The 24,239-nt window shown below is 50.7% G+C and overlaps 2 protein-coding genes across 4 annotated transcripts; one reads left to right on the top strand and one right to left on the bottom strand.

The window, feature by feature from the left end:
• Positions 1-1,701: 1,701 nt before the first annotated feature.
• Prrg3 (proline rich and Gla domain 3) lies at positions 1,702-13,227 on the bottom strand. Of its 3 annotated transcripts, none has more exons than XM_045140218.1 (4): positions 13,120-13,227; positions 9,694-9,729; positions 7,265-7,425; positions 1,702-6,961 (listed from the first exon to the last, which is right to left on the bottom strand). In XM_045140218.1, the coding sequence occupies exons 2-4, from the start codon at positions 9,698-9,700 to the stop codon at positions 6,434-6,436; spliced, it is 696 nt and encodes a 231-aa protein (XP_044996153.1). In that variant the 5' UTR covers positions 9,701-9,729; positions 13,120-13,227; the 3' UTR covers positions 1,702-6,433. The 3 variants fall into 3 exon arrangements, with proteins under 3 accessions (XP_044996153.1, XP_044996155.1, XP_044996154.1); XM_045140220.1 differs by lacking the exon at positions 13,120-13,227 and adding an exon at positions 12,582-12,640; XM_045140219.1 differs by lacking the exon at positions 13,120-13,227 and adding an exon at positions 12,302-12,376.
• Positions 10,084-13,277, top strand: LOC123456587 (translation initiation factor IF-2-like). The gene is made up of 4 exons (XM_045139969.1): positions 10,084-10,097; positions 10,790-10,851; positions 11,056-11,198; positions 12,321-13,277. Exons 1-4 carry the CDS (start codon positions 10,084-10,086, stop codon positions 13,275-13,277), a joined length of 1,176 nt encoding a protein of 391 aa, XP_044995904.1.
• Positions 13,278-24,239: the final 10,962 nt, after the last annotated feature.

Raw genomic sequence — 24,239 nt, 5'->3', positions numbered from 1 at the left:
TATGGTAGACCTGGGGAGGACTTGGCTCAAGAAAATGTAAGGAAACATGATCCAACCTCTATGATTCATTAGTTTTCCCGTCACCCTGCCAACTTGAGGAGGTGACAGCCTCGTCTCAGCATCTGCCTTTGGGCTTGACTGCTGGATCCTCACACTTCAGTTTCATTGCCTTAGGTGATTCCCCTGTCCTCTATGTGCCTCAAAAAGGTAGATAAGGGGACATAGAATATGAAACACCCCATTTTCTTTTATTTTATTTAGTTTTAGTTTTTCTAGGTAGGGTCTCACTCTGGCCCAGGCTGACCTGGAATTCATTATGTAGTCTCAGGGTGGCCTCGAACTCATGGTGATCCTCCTACCTCTGCCTCCTGAGTGCTGGGATTAAAGGCATGAACCACCACGACCAGCTGAAACACCCCATTCTTAACAGTGCTTGAAGCATGTGAACTGCCACAAGCTTTACACAGTGCATGAGACCTTCCTGAGGTTTTAAAGGTTGGGCAGATGTATCACCCCTTTTGTAAGCAAACTATTGTCCTTTTTTGGTCTCTGAAAGTAAGGCCTCCATCATGCATTGTGTCTCATCTTCTACCTTCCAGGCTCACCTCCTCAATAGCTCAACTCAAACCAGCCCTCACTGGACTCACCAAGGATTTCTTGTTGGCTCAGTCCAGTGAACCCAAATTAGGTGTCTCCCTGATTCACTTCTTGGAAGCATTTCAAACCATTGTCCACTTTTTGCTTCTGGAAAGTCTCCTTTGATTTCGAGGACTTCACATTCTCACAGTTCCCCTGCTGGTCTGTTCTCTCCCCAAGCCTTCACTCATCATGGTCATTTTGACAACCCGAGTAACTTTGATCTCGTCTATTCCATGCCATGTCTCCCGTCTCAGATCCATATAAACATCCTCCACACCACAGCCCTGAATGTGCGGTTCCCTTCAACCTTTCCCTGTGTACGGCCTCACCTGAACTCCCAAAACTGAATGTCTCCCCACCTCTCTCCAACCCATCAGTCAGCGTATAGACTTCTGTCTCCTTCGTATAGAATTCCATGCTTCTCCCAGGGTGACACATAGATCCCTAGAGAACAATCTAGTGGGGCATTTTGGTAACATATTCATGCTGTCATGGTCACCCCCAGCGGGATCTCATAATCTTCATTTGAAATGATATTGAGGTCCTGATTTCTACCCATGTTTGAGTAAAAACTTCTCAGTAGCTTACTGTTTCCTTTGACCATCATTTCTTCTAAAGATGACCACTTGAAGTTCAAAGGCCATCTTCAGAACTTGGGAAGCCCTGCCAGGGCAAGGGTATTGTGTCCCATACATATGGGACATGGGAAGACTTCTCCCTCCCACCCCTCTCCCAACTCTGAAAGCAAGCAGGACATCCTTCTAGCCAGCAGCACCTGTCAGGAACTAGGGAATCAGGTGACAGGGGGAAGTTGCCAAACAAGATCTGCCACCGATCTTTCTAACCTCATCCCACAGGGGGATGGGCCAGAAGATCTTATTACACACCGCGGGCACAAACTTTGGGATCCAGATCCTCTCTGCTGCCAGCTGGCTCCTAAAGTAGTTGGGCCCGTTTCCTTATCTCAAAGCTGACTTTGAGTGAGACAACTTTGACCCTCAGGCAGCCATACTCTGGGACTCTGGGGATCATCGGAGACCCAAGATGGACCAGGACATGATGTCAGTGGATGCCATTAGTTCTTTATTGGTATTCATTATCTTGTACAGAAAGAGACAAAGTTAACAGCTAAACTCAACAACTGTAAAGAGAGCCAGAGAGCGTGCACTAGAGAGCAGAAGCAGGTCAGTTTATCACGCCCGGGCTCCGGTTGGAATCTTGACATACAGACTTCCCAGCGGACACGGGTCAACCCGCGAATAGGCGCACAGTCTCAAGTGGTACCAGGAGGAATCCGTGTCGCAGTCATCGTTTCTATAAGCTCCGTTGCACATATCAGGCTTGCCACTGTCACAAATTCACAACGACAGAGTGAAACAGCAAAGTGGTAACTGAGGCGAAAACAGGTTGGGAGGCAAAAGCGGGCGGGGGAATTGGTCCCAATCCTGGGTCTCAGTCTTGATGCCAGGCTGAGGGTTGGAGGAGGGCAGGCACGTCCAGCGGTCATGTATCAGTACAGTGCCACAGCTGTTGAGGCGCTGAGCTGAGGGAGTGTGCTGTGTGGATATCTTTGACAGAGAAATTCTCGCTAGAGAGAAACTAACCGCCCACAGCCTGGGAAAGGGAAAGCTCCAGAAGCTTGACTATTTGGGAGAGAAGGATGAGAGAAAGCAGTCTGCCAGCACAACATCTGCTCCACAGAGGACTCAGAAAGACATGGACTGGGGCTGAGGTTGTGGTCGGGACCGCAAACCATGTCATTCACAGGAGAAATACAGAAGTGGAGTGAAAGGCTACAGCTTGTAATGTCCCCACCCTGCACACACGAGCACGGCTGAGCCTCCAGCTGAAGGCACGGAGAAGGGATCGCTCCTCACTTCCCACCGGCTTCCTCCTACCGAAGACCCCGAAGGCTGGCTGAAAGGCAGACTCACGCGTGTGCACGTAGCGAGAATCGCAGCTACCATGAAGCCTTACAAATTAGGATTTCCTCTACGTTCTGAATAGGGGCTTCAAATTAATGGGCTTCTACTGTAGTTGGAAGCAATCTGCTTACAGTAGTCTAGAATTAGCTGATGATACTGATTAGCATCAGCGGACTTCAGTGGGGCAGAGGCGATTGTTTCTGGATCTGTGAGGTCTGAGAATGAAGCTTCATCCCTTGACCCAGCGTTGCAGCTGGGCCTTGACTGTGAGTCAGCACATACCTGGTCCTAGAAAGACACAACCTGGGCGTCTCAGAGCCTCTCGCTGCCATCTTGCTCTCAGTTGGACAAAAGACCAATCTAAAGACAGTGTTAGATTATCAGTATCCTTGTCTGTCATTTGGTTGTCCAAAGATGGATCGACTTTGGCTGGGATTTGGGAGTCTCAAGTCCACAGGGAGACGGGAAACATCTGGCTCCGACTACTTAACAGAAAACCCTTTCCTATCCCGAATCCCTCATGTGTGGGCTACCATGAAGACATTGTCCAAATAATCGGGCAGATGCCTGTTTGTTGGAGCACCCTAAGGAATTCACACTAGTGGCAGTGGGATTGGCAAGTGGGGGCGGAGGCCTCAGCAGCGTCCGGGGTCCCACTGCTCAGGAGCACGCCTCCCGCCGTCAGGGCACAACAACACAGCTGGCAGGAGTGTGCACATGCCAGGCACCCGTGTGCCTCACGCTTTCTCTTGTGCTTTCAAGTTGAAAACCCGAGGTGATGGGCAGGAGGGGAGGGACAGAGTGTGATTCTTGTTGCTTGCTTGAAAAAGTCTTAAAAAGTTTTTGGTTGAAAAACAAGTGACAGTCATATTTTTAGGAATTTTTAAAGCCTTTTCTTTTTTAATGAAAAAATACCTAAGTAACTAGCCCCACCAATCCCCAAGTCAATAGTCATATCTTTACACACACACACACACACACACACACACACACACACTCACGCCCACACACATGCTCTGGAGTGCTCAGATTTCCTTCAACTACAGAACAGGAGCTGAGGGAGGGCGTTTGAATGGGGGCATCTCACAGGGGGTACATCCCACAGGATCGAGCTCCTCCATCTTTACTCCAAAGCCTTTTGTGGGGGTACAGAAGGCAGAGACTTTGGGGGGGCTTCCCGTCTTCAGGGCCCCATCATGAGGCTGCCCAACCTCAGGAGATAGTCGTGCCTTCAGAGCAGATCCCTTCTGGGACAAATAGAGCCACACACTGGCTATCATCTCAGAAAAGCAATGAGCAAAGACAACATGCCCACATGTACACACACACACACACACACACACACAGTCCCAAAACAACAAAGATGTGGCTACTGAAGTGTTAGCATTTTATCAAATCCACGCCCATACAAAGACGAGTTGGAAAAGATATGTACAGGGCATTCGTAAAAGCCAAGTGTGCACCGTGAGGAGTTATGCCCATTGTGTATACTGTACAAGATGCTGCAAACACAATCGCAGAGGACTTGGCACAGGTCACCTGGAAAAGCTCTGTGAAGCACCCAACCTGGAGCCCACAGGCAACACCTAATTAGCTACTTCTAACTCACCTACGGCCACCCTACACAGGCCAGGCTCCAGACATCAGCCTCCTCTCTCACCCATGCCTTCCTAGCCTTGAACTGCCAGGCCGATGTCAAAGGCAGTGAGCATTCCTTGGTCAGTGGAGCCCATGCTTGACTCTCTACTACCTGGGGAAAGTTTCTTTGCAGGTGGCCCCCGGGCCACATTCAGGCACCAGCTTGACAAAATGCTGGGATACGCTGGGCTGGCCTCAGAGAGTCTAGCTTCCCCAGGTTCTTCAATATGACTGGATGAGATGAGTCCTAATCTCCATCATGGGAAAGGCAAGGGCCTGCTGGGCCCCGCGTCCCTTCAGGAGGAATGGCTGGAGGACCAATGCAGGGAACATAGAGGAGGGGGGAGGAAAGACAGCGGGGAGGGAGGGAAAGAAGAAAGGCAGGAAGGAAGGAAGGAAAGGAAAGGAGGGAGGGAAGAAAAGCAAGTGGAATGCCGAATGCCACCTGGTCGGCACACTGGGGAGCAGGGAAAGGTCCACAAAGGCTCAACTTGCAAGAGATTAACTCCTTGGCTTGACACTCAATATCAGAGGCATTTGAGGTCCTCAGCTAAAACTGGTTCCTGACAGCCTATACATTTCTAGAAGAATCTTCCTAAGGGCAAACCTCTGGTTCCATGGCGCTTCAAGCACTTTCCAAGCATCAGCTCCATCAGCCTTCAATGGGCCTGTGAGGTAGGGGAATGACGGACAACGCTAGCCACAGGGTTGAGTCTCCAGGCTGGCAGCCTCCCTGGTAAGAGCACAGGCTTGACTGCAAACACGACCCTGGGGAAAGTCCCCAGCACTAGAGCCGCCTCCAGAAGTCATCTGGGGCCTCAAGGCAGGGCTGCGTTCAGGGAGTGAGTGAGCTCCAAGGTCTGCTTTGGAGAGCTGTTTAGACAGAGGAAGCTTGTCAACTCCGTGGGTTTAAAACCACTGTGGTTGCCAACAGACCCACGCTGTGCACTCTTCTGGGCCCCACAAAAATGTGCTACATTTTTTAAAGCACCACAGAGGAAAAATGATTTGGCACAGAGGCCAGAAGAATGGAGCTTGGGCAGGGAGAGAGAGATGGCATCAACAGTGTCTTTTGTGTGGTCACTGACAGTTAAAGGGCAGGTCACCTCTGCCCACTTCCTTCCAAAGCCTCACTGAAACAGATCAGCACCTGGCCATGGCAGAACAAACCCCGGATGGGCCTGTGACCCCAGGTCATGGGCTCCCCCACTAAGACAATTATTTTTTAGAAGAAACACTTCAGGATCTTCTCCCCATGTGGGCACCATCATTAAGAGAAGTCACAATCTGAATTCAAGTTCAATGCACCTATTTACATAAAGGGAAATATCCTAAAACTTCAAAGCCATAGAGCTCAATGCCAAGGAGACAAAGCTCATGATTTTGATGGCCTTATGGACTGATCAACTACACAAGAAGAAAATGTGAGCTCTCTGGGCCAGCCTGCCCAACCAGCGAGAGACTCTGGGCTCTGTGGGCAGGGGGGAAGGGGCATCAGTTTCTCCAACGGATGGTGGCAGAGTTCCAATGGGCCCCTTGATTAATATGAAGGAAGGAGCTCTGCCACCCAGCCACTGTCCATCTGTGTCCTTCCCGCATCCTATTTTCCTGCAGGCTGCTCCAAGCATTTGGGTATTGAGAAGGCAGGTCTATGTAATTGAATTCCCTTGGCCTGCTATGCAAGGACCAGGCGCTATTGTTTTCTTAATGGTGTTCATTATTTGTTACTACTTTATAGGTTTCATTCTTTGATCAGTCCTTGGCCCTGTCCTCATAATGTAGGCAAGGACAGAAAGCATGGAGCAGTTGAGGAAAGGGGAGTTCAGGGCTGGCTTATCCCCCTACCTCTGTGGCCTAGGACTTCAGACGCACAGAGGTCTCCAGCCAGCTCTAAAGCCCCAGAGGCCAAGCCTGCAGACATTCTGGCCACAATCAACACCACAGGGTGGTTCCTTTGGCATAATAGGAGCCAGTCCCAGATGGGAGGGCAAGATATTGGGGTGGGGGTGGGGTCTGAAAGAGCTTCCCAGAGGGCTTTGACTCATGCTTGTTCCCTACCCCCACCCCCAACTGTCCCTGCCGATGACTGACTTCCTGTAAATCCACGGTTAGGGAATTATTTGGCAACAAGGAGACTAAGGCTGTTTTGTGGTGGCACAGTCTTTCAAAAGTCCAAAAGGGAGCAGGCTGCCCCGGGAAGAGACTTTCATACAGGCAGGGCTTGGCCCCCGCTACTTGTCTGCACCTGGGCTGGCGGCCACTATCTCTTCATACTTGGGGGGTGGGTCATTGTAAGAGACACTGGCTTCCTCACTGCTTCCCTCTTGGGGTGCAGTCACCTCCTCATAGGAGGGAGGAGGGGTGGCACTGGACAATCTGGAGAGAGAGAGCTCAGGGAAGTAGACGGTGCTCTCCAGCCGGACCGTGGTCCTGCCCCCCCGGCTGGGCCCCAGCACTACCTGTGGGGTGCTCGCTGCCTCACGATGCCCAGAGGACTCTCCCTGGCTATGCACAGTGCCCCGGTACACCATGACTCGGGGGAGGCTATGCCCGGCGCGACTGGCTAGGTACCGGTTTTGAGCATAGGAGGGGTGGTGGCGAGTTGCTTTCTGCAGTTGGCACCTCCAGATGATGAACAAGGCGATGACAATCAGCAAGACCACCCCCAGAAGAGGCACCACCACATACATGGCATCAGAACTCTGCGAGGGGTCTCGGACTGAGTAGACTGCATTTGGGTACCCCTTCCAGAACTCCATCTGCAAAATAAGAAGGAAAGACTACTCATTCCCAGGGGAGCAGGCACGAGATGATGCTCACCTAACATCCTTCCTCCACTGCCCCAGCTCAGCAGCCTGAGAGAGCCCTCCGAGATGCCAGGGAATGTACTAAAGCCAAAGGGCAAGGCTCCCAAATGAGGCAGTATGCTTGGAGGTACACTTCATCTGTGCCATTTGGTCCCAGCAGGGATGCTGTAGGCTGAGTTGACTTAGAGCATCAGGCCTATTAGAATTTCTGAGGCTTCCCCTACCCCTGGAATCCAGCCCCAGGGTGATACATGCCGTTTTCTCTTTGTTCTCAAACACCTCCTTAACCTCCTCGTAGCTGCAGATCTCTTCCATGCACTCTCGTTCAATGGTGCCTTGACGTAGCTCCTCCAGGAACTCATTGGCACGAGGGAATCGTTTCAGGACTGCATGAGCATTCTTGGCTTCCAGAAATACTGAGGAGAGAACCACCGTGAGGAGGAGAGAACTACAGTGAGGTGGAGAAAACCACTGTGAGACAGAGAGATTAACAGTGAGACAGGAAGATTAACAGTGAGGCAGAGAGAACCACTGTGAGACAGAGAGAACCACTGTGAGATGGAGAGGACCACCATGAGATGGATAGGACCACCGTGAGATGGAGAGGACCACTGTGAGACGGAGAGGACCACCATGAGACAGAGAGAACCACCATGACACAGACAGAACCACTGCGAGATGGAGAGAACCACCATGAGACGGAGAGGACCACTGTGAGACGGAGAGGACCACCATGAGACAGACAGAACCACTGTGAGATGGAGAGGACCACCATGAGACGGAGAACCACCGTGAGATGGACAGAACCACCGTGAGACAGAGAACCACCGTGACACAGAGAGAACCACCATGAGATGGAGAGGACCACCATGAGATGGAGAGAACCACCGTGAGAGGGAGAACCACCATGAGACAGAGAACCACCGTGAGTCAGAGAGAACCACCATGAGATGGAGAACCACCATGAGACAGAGAACCACCGTGAGTCAGAGAGAACCACCGTGAGACAGAGAACCACCATGAGACAGAGAACCACCGTGAGACAGAGAGAACCACCATGAGATGGAGAACCACCATGAGACAGAGAACCACCGTGAGTCAGAGAGAACCACCATGAGATGGAGAGAACCACCGTGAGATGGAGAACCACCGTGAGGCAGAGAACCACCGTGAGACAGAGAGAACCACCGTGAGACAGAAAACCACCGTGAGACAGAGAACCACCGTGAGTCAGAGAGAACCACCATGAGATGGAGAGAACCACCGTGAGATGGAGAACCACCGTGAGGCAGAGAACCACCGTGAGACAGAGAACTACTGTGAGTCAGAGAGAACCACCATGAGATGGAGAGAACCACCGTGAGACAGAGAGGACCACTGTGAGATGGAGAGGACCATCATGAGACAGAGAGGACCACCGTGAGATGGAGAGGACCACCGTGAGATGGAGAGAACCACTGTGAGATGGAGAGGACCACCATGAGACAGAGAGGATCACCATGAGACAGAGAAGACCACCGTGAGATGGTGAGGGACCACCGTAAGACAGAGAGAACCACAATGAGATGGAGAGGACCACCGTGAGACAGAGAGGACCACCATGAGACAGAGAAGACCACTGTGAGACAGAGAGAACCACAGTGAGGTGGGGAGAACCACCATGAGACAGAGAAAACCACACTGAGGTGGGGAGAACCACCGTGAAGTGGAGAGAACCATCATGAGACAGAGAGAACCATCATGAGACAGAGAGAACCACCATGAGACAGAGAGAACCACAGTGAGGTGGAGAAAACCACCATTAGGCAGGCAAGGAAGTCTCTACACACCAGTGTGGCCCAATTATGATGAGAAACAATGCAAATCAAGTAAGCATGAAGCCAGACTTCTAGCCAAAAGTAAAGGCTGGCCTTTTGCAAAAGGGATGGAAGTGCTGGTGTTCCATGATGGCATGCTCTCCCACCTAGGATTACCAGTGTCTAGCAGGGCCTAGGTTCCTGGTTATAAAGAGGAAAATAAGACTCAACAGAGAGAGAATTTCATGTGGCACAGGAACAAGAATAACAGCTTTCAGTATTGTGGCCTTCAGGGAACAAATACCCAGGACCTTCTGCATTCCCCCTTGCTGTGAGAACTGATTCCTTTTCAAGACCGACACAGGTAGGACTATTATCAGGTAGTCCTGTTACAGACTCCAGCACAGTGCCATCTCTCCACCTGCACAGGCTATGTGTGCCACCAGCTTATGGAACAGCAGTAGTCTTATTGGAGGAAGTCCGGTCTAATGCCAGACTGAAGTGGTTCAGGGGACTAGGCATTCATGAACCAGAGAGTGTCTCTTGGAATGGAGCTGATTGGATTCATATGGAGAATGAAAGCATGTGTAGGTTTGCCGTAGACTCTTTCTGTAAAGCTGCCACTGGAGGGTAGCCATATTGATTTATTCCAAAGGGACAAACCCAGCTACCGCTGTCTGGCTGGCGTGACATTAGCTGCATACTAATGAATTCAGGGTCTGGAGGATGAAAGCAGTGGTGATGTCTACTCCTGCTCATAGGTGGCACTTCCTAGTTCTCAGAGCAAGTAAGACCTCTCAGTGCCCAGGCTGGAGGTCTTGCCAGCGGTCTATACTCCTGACCCCAGGGGAGAGAAAAGCTACAAAGGACTGGAAAGATGAAACTCACCAGCCATGATGCTTCCTCAGCTCCAGTATCACTTGCCTGACAAGAAAGGAAAGAAAGTTGTAATGAAACCACACCCAGAAACCCATAGGACACCCTGTAGGCCCCCACAGACCTGGTAAAGGGCCAAAGCAGCACCCCTAAAATCACAGCCACTCCTAGTTTCTACTTTTGTTTCTCTCCCAAAGCACTTCTCCAGAGCTCCCCCATGCCCAGTAGGAGCCCAAGGCAAACATTTCCACTATGACCCCCAAGAATATCTTCTGTGTGGGTCTCAAAGACCTAAGCCATCTTCTTTAAAAAGCAAAACTCCTGTGAGCAGCATTCCTCATTGCCCTCTATGAATCTCTGCCCTCAAATTGGAAAGAGCCCACCACAGAGATAGCAGAGAAGATGAAGCCCAGAGGGTAAGTTGGGCATTGGATGATGTTAAACAGAGGCATGAACTGAAGATGGCATGGATGGGAATGGCAAGTCCCAGACACCTCTAATGACAAGACTGCTCCTTGAACACCAAACTGCAACATCAGCCATCTCAAATGGCCCAGCTCTGCTGAGGGTGGCCTATGGTCACCTCTGGTGGACACCTGAGTGCATAACATGGCCAGATTCTTACAACCCCTGGCCCAATGCATCAGGCCCAAACTCAGACAACCTCCTGGGCTCCTCATCTCCAGAAAGAAAGACAAGACACCTGGATTCTTTTGGAAGCATGCTTTTTTCTTCTCTTTGTATTAAAGACCACTCATCAGTGCACCAAGATAGAGATCAAAATGGAGACGTAGGTCAGGGGTAGAGCATGTGCCTACCATATGCAAGGCCCTAGATCAGATCTTCAGGACTACAATCCATCAATCAATCAATCTGAGATGCTAACTCAGGAGAGAGGCCTCTAATGTGAGCTACTGCCACACAGCCTTTCTCCTGCTAACAACACACTCCTTACTCATACACATCTTCTGGAACACCGGCTAAGCCATCCACATCTGGGAGTAATCACCCCTCGATTTCCCTCCCCGAACAGAAACTCGTGTTTTATGACTAATGGGATACAAGACACGTGAGCTTTGTAACCTATGATGCTACCCTTTTTGCCTAGGCTGCCAGGAAATTCAATGTTAACACTGACAGTCAAATCTAAGTGCCCCGGAAGCCCAGCCGGTAAGCACATATGCTTCTCTCTTACGACCTGGTACAATTTTCTACTTATGTTTCCCTCTTACTGTGCATTTATGACACAGTTTGTAATCCTTTTGGCCAACAAGGAAGATGCAACTCATCAACATGTTTCAAATGATGCGCAAACCAGTCAGTCTAACACCCATCCGTGGCATCATCATCTTACCAAGGGACTTTCTCCTTTAGAAACCAGCGAAGCTCCCATAGAAAATGGACAACAGATGAATGCTAATCCGCTGAACTACCTGGCCACCGACGAGAGAGAGCTGGCCCTGAACGTCTATAGTGGCAAAGATGGCAGCCTCGCAAACTCCCGCTTCATGGTGGACGTCTGAGGTCCACGGGGCGAGTGTGAGAAGGAAGTCTGCCTAGAGCAAGGGTTGCTGCTCCAAGAAAAATGAAGCTGCCCTATCAGAGTTTGCAAAGAATGAGTGAAGCGTCTACGAAGAGGAAAGAAAGGAAAAGAGGTTGCGTTGCTTACTGAAGCGAACTGCAGTGTTTTCCAAATAATGTTTTACACGGAGAAATTAGATTTTTTAAAAAGTCATCAGTTCCGTTTTGAGCTTCAAAGAAGCCAGGCTCTCCCGAGACCGTTCACATGGCATCGCCCACTCCATCAGCAATTCTGTTGCCACCAGCACTGCTGCTACCGCCTGCCACGAGGCCTCCTCCCCCTCCCGCCCTAAAATTTAGCGCCTGCTTCTTCCCCTATAAATACACCATCAATAGGCAGTTACTATGGCAACAGTGAGGAAGCATGAGGGCTCCACGACAGAAAATGCTGCTGCAGTCACGCATGTATATGTCCCTCCTGCCCCTGGTGGCTACTGTACAGCTGACTGTAGGCTGAAGGAATTTTTAACCCACTCCCCACAGGAACACAGCTGAATCCCAACAGCCTGGAAAGGAAGGAAGGCAGGGAGCTGGCCACCACAAAGACCTTCCTTAACCCCACCCCAGGCTGAAGGCTCTGGATAACAGCTTCCCAGAGTCCCTCACGGGCGGCCGCCAGAGCACCTGGTGTCCTGAAACCTCGCCTTCAAATCACTTCTCCAAATCTTAGCCCCTTGGGTTTCCATCACTCCAAACTGATCGCCAGGAAAAGGTTCTTCCCATCTCCAAATCCCATGATTCATCAACCCACCCAGTGACAAGGCAACTCCCAAATTCTGCTCCAATTCCAACTCTGGGGTCCCTTGGCCCCTTCCACTCATGCCAGCCCCGAAAGGGCCTGGCCTCACCCACCTTCGCTGGACACCAGCGCCCTGGTCACGAACTCCTGCTTCTGGCCCTGGTCTGCTCAAGACCCCCAAAAGCCTTGATTGGCCAGGCCCCAACTACACCTCCCCAACGGTGCCCCCACGCCCAGCTCCGTGACCCTGGTCACCTAACCATGCCCTCGGGGGTTGGGGACCCAACCAAATGGCCTCACCGTTCTCCGGGCCCAAGAGGCGGCCGCCCTGTTTGCGCACGCAGCCCGCCACCTCGCCGCTGCGCCTCTTCCAGCAGGGCCCCTGTCCCCGCCCACCTGCTCCCGGTCGGCCAAGGCCCCTGGCCCAGCCCGGCCCAGCCCCGCCATCTCCTCCCTCGGTCCCTCCCCACCCCACTTCCCTCCCGCCGCCCCTGGCGCCCGATCGCCCGCCAGGACAGGGCCAAAGAGCGCCCGGAGCCCCCGCCCCTCGCAGTCAGGCTCGCGGGGCCCTGCCCATTACCTCGGCGCCCCCTGCCTGCCCCTGCTCTCCTCTGGGGGCTCGGCCGGCCCGCCCCCCACACCCCGCCGGGCCAGCGCTGGCCTCGCGCCCCGCGCCTCGCGCGCCACCCTCGAGCGCCACGACCGCCGTGCCCCGATCGCCAGGCCTCGATGGTCGCGCGGCACCGCGCACCAGGCCGCCGGGCCGGCCCAGGAGGCCCGGGTGGGGCGGGCGGAGCGGGCCGAGGGGTTAGGTAGGGAAGGCCGGCCAGCTGGGCCGGAGGGGCGGCGGCGCGCACCAGCACCGCGCGCCCGCGCCCCACTCCGCCAGCGCCGCCCCTGCCTGCGCCCGTGCCGCCGGGGGGCGGGGCCTGGCCGGCGGGGCTCGGGCTCCCCGAGGACCCCGAGCCACCTTCCCGGCCGGGTCGTGACCCCGGGCGCGAGCCCTGCGATGACCCGGCCGCCGCCGCCGCCGGCTCGGGCTGCAGCGCCCCAGGCCCGCGCGCCAGGTGATCTCGAGCGACGCAGCCCACCTCCTCCTGTCCCCCACCGAGGCTCACCTGCCATCCTAAACCGCCCTAGACTGGACCGGACTGGGGGGGCCCCGCAGGGAAGAGAGGGGCGGGTGCCAGTAGGCCAAGGTCTCTCTGCCCAGGCTCCGCTCGGCGGGTCGGGCGAAAGGCGCGCGGAGTCGAGGCCGCGTTCTGCCAATGACTGAGTGACCTTGGCTACCTCACTTCCCGCCCCCTCCTTGTCCTAGAAAATCTGAGAAATGGGAGAATCCTGCTTTCCTCGCGGGACTGCGGTGACACGAAGGAGGAAATGGGTGCAGAAAGGAGAGAGGAAGCAATCTCGTGGGCCTGCGAGGAGAGCTGGGTGTGGGGACCCCACCTCAGTCTCGGGGGCGCGCGGTTCCGCCTGGCAGGATAGGGCGCAGAGAGGTGGCGGGAGTTAAGCAAAAACGACTGGACGAGGATGCATGGTACAGAGAGAGGCAAGATGGGACCGAAGTTGCTGGGCGTCTAGGTAGCAGAAAACCTTTAGGCAGGGCCTGGTGCTTCCTGCTGGGTTCGCTGGGTTTTTGTTTCCTGCTCCTCTGCCGCATGCAGGGGTTGCCGCCTGGTCCCATGCCCCGTGGCTAAGGACAGTGAACCTGACGGAGTCCCAGGCTGCAGGAGAGGGATGGGGGACAGGCCTCCACCACCCTGGGCCTGCTCGTCTCCAGCTCCCAGGGCTGTTCCTGTTGCCTCTGGCCTCCCCTCCCCTCTCCCCTGCACTTCTGTCGTCCCCCCCCTCGCCGAGTCCTCCCCCTCTTTGCCTCCTCTCTCCAAGCTGCAGGTGTCTTCCTTGCGCGGAAAGGCACTTGGTGGCTTTCACTACAGAGCCCGTCGGACAGGTTCCTCAAAGGAGAAGCAGGAGGGCTTGGGGAGGAGAATGGCCTCTCTTGGTGCACGTAGCTGTGTCCAGAAACTCTGGTGGAGTCACGATAGGTGGGGAAAACCTAAGGGGGCTTTCCAGAACTAACCTGAGACTCATAGGCCATCGCATGCCCCCATTCCCATCTTAATCATGGGCACACAACTCTAGAGAGGGGACCAGCCAGGATGTACCCATGTGCACATGAGGGCATATGGCATTTGCGCTCCTCCCAGCACCTGCCCTGGAACGTCTGGCTCCAGCCATGCCAGCCTTCTTCTAGTTCACTCTCTGCTTGAATGGCTTTCCTCCCACAGTCTGCCAGGGGACTCGCATTCATTCTTCCCACACAGTGCTCATGACATCTGTACTATGAAGCCTCCCAAGACCCTCCACCCCCAAACCTTTTCTGCATGGAGTAGAAACATGGGGGGGGCTTCCTGTCTGGCAAGGGCGAAGAAGGAAGAAGAGAGGCACCTCAGGGGTGGGCGGCCAGCAAATGTGATATCATCTCCGAGCCTCAGTTTGTTTATCTGCCAAATGGGAATGAAGCTAACAATGCCTGCCTCAAAAGATTGCTGAGGCTCAGCCACACGATCACTCAGAGGGTGTGCCTGGGGCTTACGAGTGAACTCAGGAGCAGCTCTGGCTGCCTAGGGACCTGCTGTCTTCCTAGAGCTGTGGCACCTGGCACAGAGCCACCTTTACATTAGCTACTCACGGATCCTTGCAGAGCTGAGAGGGAATGGCTGAAGCGTTGAGCTTGAGTCAAGGTCAGCCATCAGACCACCACACCAAGAGCAGCCCTGCCCCTTGCTTCCTCGCTGGGCAATCCTTGGCTAGCCTGTCCTTTCTGCATCTCTTGCCTGCAACAATTCTGTCACCTTTCCTCTCCCTTAGCCCCTCCCTACACCTATTGCTTTGGCTGAGATGAACCCTGTTTCGTGACACCCACCCATGAGGATTGAAGCTGTCTCTGAGCCTTACATCTGGTCCTTCAGCTAAAACATGGATCCTTATCTTGAAAGAGACTCCCTCCATCTCTGCCCGCTGAGTCACCAGTTCTGTTTGGAATCCCTCACACCGGTACCTCAGACCGTGACTGCATTTAGAAACCAGGTCTTCAGAGAAGGAACTAAGGTAAAATGAGCTCTTTAAGTTATGTGACTGGGGTCCGCATAAGATAAGAAGATTAGGATACGTGCATACACAGAGGGTTACCCATGTGAGGTCACAGAAAGAGGAAAGCTTTCTACAAGCCAAGAAGAGAAGCCCCAGGAAAGAACCAATCCCACCAACACCTTGAATGTAGACATCAATCCTCCAAAATGGTGAGAGTGCGTTTCTGTCTCTAAGAGCAGTCACACAAGCCAGCATTATTCAGTGCCTTGATGTTCCAGGCACTATTCGAGGACTCAGGATTACTGAGGCAATGAGCCAAACGCAAACTCCTACCTGGCTGACATGAGACAAAACATCCCAGTCAAAGGTACAGGATGGTGGGTGGTGACTCACTGTGCAGAAAAATGAAGCAGCAAGTTTTAAGCAAGGGGCTAAGGGAGCTCTACCGAGAACATGTCCTTTGTGCTGAGACCTAGAAAGACGAAGAGGGCATCTTGTTCCAGGTGGAAAGATCAGGAACAGAGGCACATCTAGCTTGATCGACAGTCAGCCAGGAGGCTGCTGTGCTGAGGACGAGTGAGGGGTGGGGATGGCCAAGGTGAGGACTTCAACTGAAAGGACATGGGGAGACGCTGAAGGTTCCGAGTCAGCAGTTTTTCTTTTCATTTTCACATAAATCATCAGCCTAGTTATGCAGCAGTTTCCACCAAACCGAAACTTTCCATCCTGGAAGAAGGCTCCTAAGAAAGTTCAACATTGAAATATATGTTCACTAAGGGTCAGGATGTTCCTAGGCTACTGAAGCCTCAGGAAATTCCTAAAATTCACAAGAATAAGAATTACCTATTTGAGCCAGGCGTGGTGGCGCACGCCTTTGATCCCAGCACTCAGGAGACAGAGGTAGGAGGATCTCCATCAGTTCGAGGCCACCCTGAGACTATATAGTGAACTCCAGGTAATCCTAAACTAGAGTAAGACCCTAACTCATGAAACAAAAAGAAAGAAAGAAAGAAAGAAAGAAAGAAAGAAAGAAAGAAAGAAAGGGAAGGGAAGGGAAGGGAAGGGAAGGGAAGGGAAGGGAAGGGAAGGGAAGGGAAGGGAAGGGAAGGGAAGGGAAGGGAAGGGAAGGGAAGGGAAGGGAAGGGAAGGGAAGGGAAGGGAAGGGAAGGGAAAGGAAAGGAAAGGAAAGGAAAGGAAAGGAAAGGAAAGGAAAGGAAAGGAAAGGAAAGGAAAGGAAAGGAAAGGAAAGGAAAGGAAAGGAAAGAAAGAAAGAAAAAAAGAGTTGCTTATTTGTTTAAGAGTTTTATAACAATCACAATTGTGATGCAGCTATCTGGGTGGCTTCCATACTCTTGATGGAACCCCAATAAACTCACTGGTTCACTAAGCTACACTGAGGTGCAGTGGTTTCTTGAAGCTGTGATCAGTGCCCTATTTAGGAAGCTAAGACTATTGAGGGGGGTGCTTGAAATCATTCAGGCAAAGGATGGTGGCGGCTTGTACCAGGGGCTGAGAAGGAAGTAGGTTTTGGATGGGGTGTTGGATGACAACCAGGAGCCACGGTGAGCTCTCCGAATTTTAGAGGAACGGGAAGGATGTAGGTTCTTTAACTAAGATGCAGAAAGCAAAGAGGGGTCTGTAGCTCTCAGGTGGCGTCATAGCTGAAGAGAGGCTTGCAGAGCAGCATTTAGCTGCTTTTGTCATGAGACTGGCTCTCAGCCAGATGGCGAATGTGGAGAAAGATGAGCACCTTCCCAAGCAAGCCCCGAGCGATCCTGCATTCCGAGGCAGGAGACAGGAGGAGCCAGCAGGTGATGACAGAAGGAGTGATGGGTATAGGAAGAGGGGAGGCAGCCTGCAGAGCGCAGAGGCAACCGACCAAGTCATCATGACATGAGTCGTCTGCACCTGTAATAGCAGCCCTCAGGAGGCGTTTAAGACCAGCCTGGGCTTCATAGTGAGTGCCATCCTGGGTCACTATTCAGCACGAAGAATGCCTGTTGGAGATTTGGGGTGGGGGGGGGTAAGGCTTCAGATAGTCTCCCAGGAGATGGGAGGGTGCACATTCTCGAGAACTATGGCTTGATTGTCGGACTGCATCAAGGGCCCACTTGAGGATTAATGGCCCTTGCTTTAAAGTGAAATTATTCAGTGTCTGTGCTGTTTTCCCCGGCCATGCTTAATCATGTGGGTGCAGACTTAAGGGATGGCCTGGAGCCAGATGAGGACAAGGACAGAGGTCTGCTAGAGTGGCGTGTGGATGCAGGGGACAATTCCCACGCCTGACCTTGGAGGTATAAGATGGGAGGCAAGGGCAGAGCCAGAGTCTGGGGAAGAGGAGTGAGGAACGACGTAAGATCCTGGGTTCCATGGGGTCACACTTTGCTTCAGCACAGAAGGGATGAATCAGTCGTTACGGAGCTGGGGGGATGAAGGGGGGACTCTAGAGCAGTGGGGAGGGGGATGGAGCAATGGCGAGAAAGGGGTGAAGGAGGAGAAGCACCTCTGTCAAGGCTGCAATCACCAAGACAGCACACATCGACCCAGGTCTGAGACCAGACCCAACAAAGCCTCTGCTCTTGGGGTTCATCGTGAACCAGAGGGTGCGTCAGCCCTAAACTTCCCCTTTTCCCAGGGAGTTACTCCTCCCTCAAGATCACTTGTCCTGGAGGCTACCCCATCTGAGTCTACATCCCAGCAAGACCCACTCCCTGGCCTCTAGGCCCTCAGCATTCTGTTAGCATTGCTCCTGAGCCTTAACTTTTAGTTTTTCAACTAAGAATAGCATAGTGTAAGGGCCAGGCGTGGGCTCACACGCCTTTAATCCCAGCACTCTGGAGGCAGAGGTAGGTGGATCTCTGTGAGTTCGAGGCCACCCAGAGACTACATAGTCAATTCCTGGTCAGCCTGGGCTAGAGGAAGATCCCACCTCAAAAAATAAATAAATAAATAAATAAATAAAAAAGAAAAACATAGTATTGTGGACACTGCTGATGTTCTGAAACATGTGTACATTAGAGGAGGGCTACATCAATCTACTTAACATATTTATTGTCTCTTTGTGCGGAGAACACTTAAAATCCACTCAGTAATTTTCAACGCTATAGTGAGTACACAATGTCAGAGCCTGTAGTTCCTGTTATGTACCGAAGATCTCCAAAACAATTCCTCCTCTCCACCCTATGACCTGTGTCTTTTGTCCGATATCTCCCTGTTCCCCTCACCCTGGCCACCCTCACCCCTGGTAGTCACCATTCTACTGGTTGCTGTGAGTTTGGCTTGTTTAGATCCCACACACTAATGAGTCTGTATGCTATGTTTCTTTCTATGCTCTGCTTCTTTAACAACATAACTTAATAAAGGTTCATCACTGTTTTTTTATTTTATTTTATTTTATTTTATTTTATTTTATTTTATTTTATTTTATTTTATTTTATTTTGGTTTTTCGAGGTAGGGTCTCACTCTAGCCCAGGTTAACCTGGAATTCACTATGTAGTCTGAGGGTGGCCTTGAACTCACAGTGATCCTCCTACTTCTGCCTCCCAAGTGCTGGGATTAAAGGTATGCGCCACCACGCCCGGCTCCCTGGTTTTTGGTTTTTTTTGTAATTTTTAATTTTATTTATTTATTTGAGAGTGACAGAGAGAGAAAGAGGCAGAGAGAGAGAATGGATGTGCCAGTTGCCTCCAGCCACTGCAAACAAACTCCAGATGCATGCACCCCTTTTGCATCTGGCTAACGTGGATCCTGGGGAACTGAGCCTCGAACCGGGGTCCTTAGGCGTCACAGGCAAGCACTTAACCGCTAAGCCATCTCTCCAACCCCCTGTTTTTTTTTTAATGTTTATTTATTTATTTGAAAGTGACAGAGAAAGAGGCAGAGAGAATGAAAAAGAGAGAGAGAGAAAGAGAGAGAGAATGGGCAAGCCAGGGCCTCCAGCCACTGCAAATGAACTCCAGATGCGTGCGCCCCCTTGTGCATCTGGCTTACATGGGTCCTGGGGAATTGAGCCTCGAACCAGGGTCCTTAGGCTTCACAGGCAATTACTTAACCGCTAAGCCATCTCTCCAGCCTCCAACCCCCTGTTGTTTTAAATGACAGGACTTCCTTATTTTTATGTTTTGTTTTTCAGGGCACGGTCTCACTCTAGCCCATATTGCCCGGGAACTCAGTCTATAGCTCAACTGGCCTTGAACTCCTTCCTCCTACCTCAGCTTTCCAAGTGCAGCTCTTCCTTGTTTGTTTGTTTGTTTTTTAATGGCACACTGGTAATTCGTTCCGTATATACACACCGCTTCGGATACCGACGTGGTAAGCATGTAGAGAAAAGAACCATTGTGTATGTTTATGGACGGGAAGGCAAATCAGTACAGCCATTAGGGAATGAGAATATAAGTTCTTAAAAATGAAGAAAAAACCCACAACATAGACTATTCATATCATTCACATCTTACGATAGTGGATATGTGCCCAAAGGAACACAAGCCAGCACACCGAGAGACATCTACCCTTCCATGGTCACTATAGCACTGTTCACAATAGGCAAGCACTGGAAGCTCCCGAGGCTTAAATTGAGCACCCACTGGGTGCCCGATGTTAGAGACACGGTGAGGAGCCAGGGTCAGCTCTGCTTTCATGAAGTTGTGAAGGGATTTCTATCTTCACCAATCCCTTGTTTTAGGACACCTTCATCAAGCTCTGAGCTTCTCTATATAAACTCAGAAACCTTCCTTTAGCTCAGAGTTTTTACCTAAGAAGCATGTCTCTTTTTCGTTCTCTCTCTCTCCCGCTCTCTCACGCATGTACACATGCGCACACACTTTCCAGAAGTGACAGGCTATCAGAGGAAGCAGATAGGTTTCACAATGAGGGGGTCTAGTGAACAAGCAGGGGCCAAAGACATAGGAGCTACCAAGAGCATCTCAAGGTCTGGGAGCATCTGTGAGTCCTGGGCAGTCTCACCACCTGCACTGTCCCTCCATTCCAACCTATGCTGCCTAGCCCTGCCCCTCATGCATTGCATTTTCCTTCTTACCACCTCCTAGTTACTGGGGACCCTGTAACTACCCCATCCATCCTTGATATCCTCCATGAAACTCATACTTCCGAGCCAGGCACATCACATCAATAGATAATGGGACCCATTCTCCACTCACTCTACTCTCTGTTTCTCCCCCCACCCCTCTTTCTCTCTCAAAAATAAAATAGAATATTTTTTAAAAGGTCTGAAGAGATGGCTTAGCGTTTAAGGCACTGCCTGCAAAGCCAAAGAACCCAGGTTCAATTCCCCAGGACCCACGTTAGCCAGATGCATAAGGTGGCACATGCATCTGGAGTTTGCTTGCAGCAGCTGGAGGCCCTGGTGTGCCCATTCTCTCTCTCTCTCTCTCTCTCTCTCTCTCTCTCTCTCTCTCTCTCTCTCTCTCTCTCTCTCTCTCCCTCCCTCCCCCTCCCTCCCTCTCTCCCCCTTTTTCTCTCCCAAATAAATAAAAACAAAATATTAAAAATAATAGGTGATGGGAAACTGAAGTCAGTATGGAACATACGTATGTTTCTTAGGCTCACTGCCCTGGGATAATACGTGTGGTAGTGATGGGGCCCGTGGAGAAAAGCCAAGCAGAAAAGAGGAGGGAGAGGGTAGAGATCTCAGCTGTAAGATCACTGCTCTGAGGACTCACTGAGAAAGAACATTTGAGCAGAATTTAAAGGAGATAAGGGGGTGAATGAAGAATATTCTAGAAAAAGGAACCATAAATGCAAAGGCTCTGAGATAGTGTGGGTGGCATGCCAGAGATACAAAAGCACAAGGGCTCTCCCATGACACTGGCCGCGAACCCAAGGCTGAACCACAGTCTGACTCACATGTGGGCCGAATGTCTCACGGTCCAGAAGATGGGATTTTTTTTTTTTTGAGAAATTGTCACAAGACTCTCCTCCTATCCTATATTTTAAAATATTTTTTGTTTATTTAAAAGCAAGAGAGAGCACATGTGTGTGTGGGGGTGGGGTGGGGGAGAGAGGCAGGGAGGGAATGGGCACACCAGAGCCTCTAGTCAGTGCAAATGAACTCCAGACACATGTGCCACCTTGTGCATCTGGCTTATGTGAGTACTGGGGAATTGAACCTGGGTCCTTAGGCTTTGCAGTCAAGTGCCTTAACCATTAAGCCATCTCTCCAGCCCTTTCCTTCTTTATCTTTGCAAGGCTACCATGAGACAATTTCTCACACAAATGCTTCGCTCTAGTGAGGGATGCTACTTTCCACCTTGACTTCATGCCTTGGTCTGAATGTGTGACCCCCCCCCCCAGTTCACATGTGGGATTCTACTCCCCAACATGGTAGCATTGGAGTTGGGGCCTTAAGGCAATGACTGTGTCATGAGGTTGTAGCCTTCATGAATGGCATAAATGCCCCTGTCAATGGGCCATGAAGCAGCTTGTTTGTCCTTTGAACAAGGACACTTTGAGAAGATGCCATGTCTGAGGACCTGGTTCTCAGCAGATGCTGAATCTGCAGACACTTGGAACTCGAGCAATGCATTTATGTGCACAACGAACCAGCCTCAGGCGCTTTGTGACAACCACCGCCTCTTTGCCTGAGGACCCTGCTGTGGGCTGCCCATCATTTGATCGATTGATCCTGGTTCCACCAGGAGCTCATTGTGACCGGAGCTGACATCACTTTGTGTCCAGATTTCTCCATAGCTGGAGACAACATTCTAGAAATTTTGGATCCAACAGGGGCATCAAACAGCAGAAACAAAGACTGGGGCCCTTAGCTACAGAATACAACATTTGCTTAGCATGTATAAAACGCTCTATTTGGTCTTCCCCTCCTCAACACACCAAAACAAACAAGTGGGGACAGTTCTGAAAGTACCATCCACTAAAGCTGGGCGTGGTGGCGCACACCTTTAATCCCAGCACTTGAGAGGCAGAGGTAGGAGGATCATGGTGAGATTGAGGCCACCCTAAAACTACAGAGTGAATTCCAGGTCAGCCTGGGCCAGGGTGAGGCCCTACCTTGAAAAAACAAAAAAGAAAGTACCATCCACTGACCAAAGTGAAACATGAGCTATTCTGCCAGATTTAGTGGTGAACATAATACTTCCTTCTTCAACTGGCAAATTCCTAACACCAAGAACCATTTGCCCTCCAGTGGACTTTGTAACTCTGGAGGGCCCCGATCAGCGTCTTTCGGTTCACAAGGTCACTGGAGTGGTCAGATTTGCTTTTTCTAGAAGAGAGTTATATTTGGAAGGCGAGTATGTTGCTAGGCAGGGAAGGGGAGAGGTAGTCTCTGATCGAATAATACAGCTAGTCTGTGTACAAACGAAAACACAGTGAGCCCCTCTGAGAACCCTGGAATTCAGTTTTCAACACCTTAGAGGTACAGTTTTGTTATTTTTTTTAAATAAACCTGTGGGGACCACAACTTCCAGGGTTTTAATCTTCCAGGATTGGGACTTTTATCTTTAGAGAACATTAGAATGGAGGAACTTTCTAGACCTTTGATCTTCCTGGATTTCAAAATCTGGGATGGAGGCATCTGCTGGCCTCTGCATGTGCTGGTGGCAGCCTGGTGAACCTGCCTCTGCTTTTCTAGACCTGCGCCGTCCCCTCTCAACCTTGATTGATGCCTGCACTGCTGCTTGCCCACAAGAGTCTCTTTGCTTTATTTCATCTTCTCTCAAACCTCCTTCATAAAGCTACAAAATAAAAAATGTACCACTGCTGTCTTGGTTGAAATCGTATTCAATTTATAAATTGAATTTTTAAAGGGGAAAGTGTCAGGGGGGAGGGAGGGAATTACCATAGGATATTTTTTTATAACCATGGAAAATGTTAATAAAAATTTAAAAATAAAAAAAATAAATTGATTTTTTGGAAAACCGATACGTTTAAAATAGACTTTCAGGGCTGGAGAGATGGCTTAGCGGTTAAGCGCTTGCCTGTGAAGCCTGAGGACCCTGGTTCGAGGATCTATTCCCCAGGACCCACGTTAGCCAGATGCACAAGGGGGCGCACGCGTCTGGAGTTCGTTTGCAGAGGCTGGAGGCCCTGGCGCGCCCATTCTCTCTCTTTCTGTCATTCTCAAATAAAATAAAACAAAAAAATTTTAAAAAACAGACTTTCATATTTGGTTATTAGAGACATAATTGTAGAATTTGCAAATTATGATCAGTGTGCCTTGCGTTTTCTTGGCCTACTGCTGCTACATGTCCCTGACTCTAGTGACAACGCCTGTTTACATATTCATGCTGCTGTTTTGATTATTATCACACCGTGGAACGATCCTTTTATTGCCGCTTCATTATTGTTTTTACTTTACTCAGGACTATAAGTTAAATTGTATTAAGTGATTTTTATTTATTTAAAGGACATTATTCTTGTGTGTGTGCGCGCATGCCCACACATATGTATAAGTGCATTTGTATGCACGTGGGTGTGTGCACATGTATATGTGCATGTGGAGACTGGAGGTTGATGTTAGTTGACTTCCTTGATCACTCTCCACCTTAATTCGAGGAAGGAGAGTCTCTCAATTGAACCTAGAGCTCACCAGTTTGGCTATTCTAGTTAACCACCTTGCCCTAGGATCTTCTGTCTCTACATCCTAAAAAGCACGACGTGGGGATTACAGGTGCCCCCCCCCCAACATTTTCTTTCTCCAGGACTTCAGACTTACCTTACAAGGGATTAACTGCTAGAGCCTGAGAGTTTGTTGTCTCCTTTCTGTAAGAAGTAAAGGTGTTTTTTTTTTAAGTTTAGTTTTATTTATTTATGAGAGAGACAGAGGTATACCAGGGCTTCTAGCCTCTACAAACAAACTCCAGACATGTGCACTACCTTGTGCATCTGGCTTATGTTGGTCTTGGGGAATTGAACCTGGGTCCTACAGGCAAGTCCCTTAGCTGCTAAGCCATCTGTCCAGCCCAAGTTTTTTGATACACACACACACACAAACACACACATATCATTTCATCAGTATATATTCATTGAACACTATATTGGGTTGCATAAGGACTTTTTTTGTATTTGTATGTGAGAGAGGGAGCAATAGAGATTGAGAGAAAGAGAGAGAATTAGTGCGCCAGGGCCTCCAGCCTCTGTAAATGAACTCTAGACACATGTACCACC

This window comes from Jaculus jaculus, chromosome X (genome assembly GCF_020740685.1).
Source record: "Jaculus jaculus isolate mJacJac1 chromosome X, mJacJac1.mat.Y.cur, whole genome shotgun sequence".
NCBI lineage: Eukaryota > Metazoa > Chordata > Mammalia > Rodentia > Dipodidae > Jaculus > Jaculus jaculus.
The sequence above is the reverse complement of the archived record's forward strand: the minus strand, read 5'-3'. Positions and strand labels throughout refer to the sequence as shown.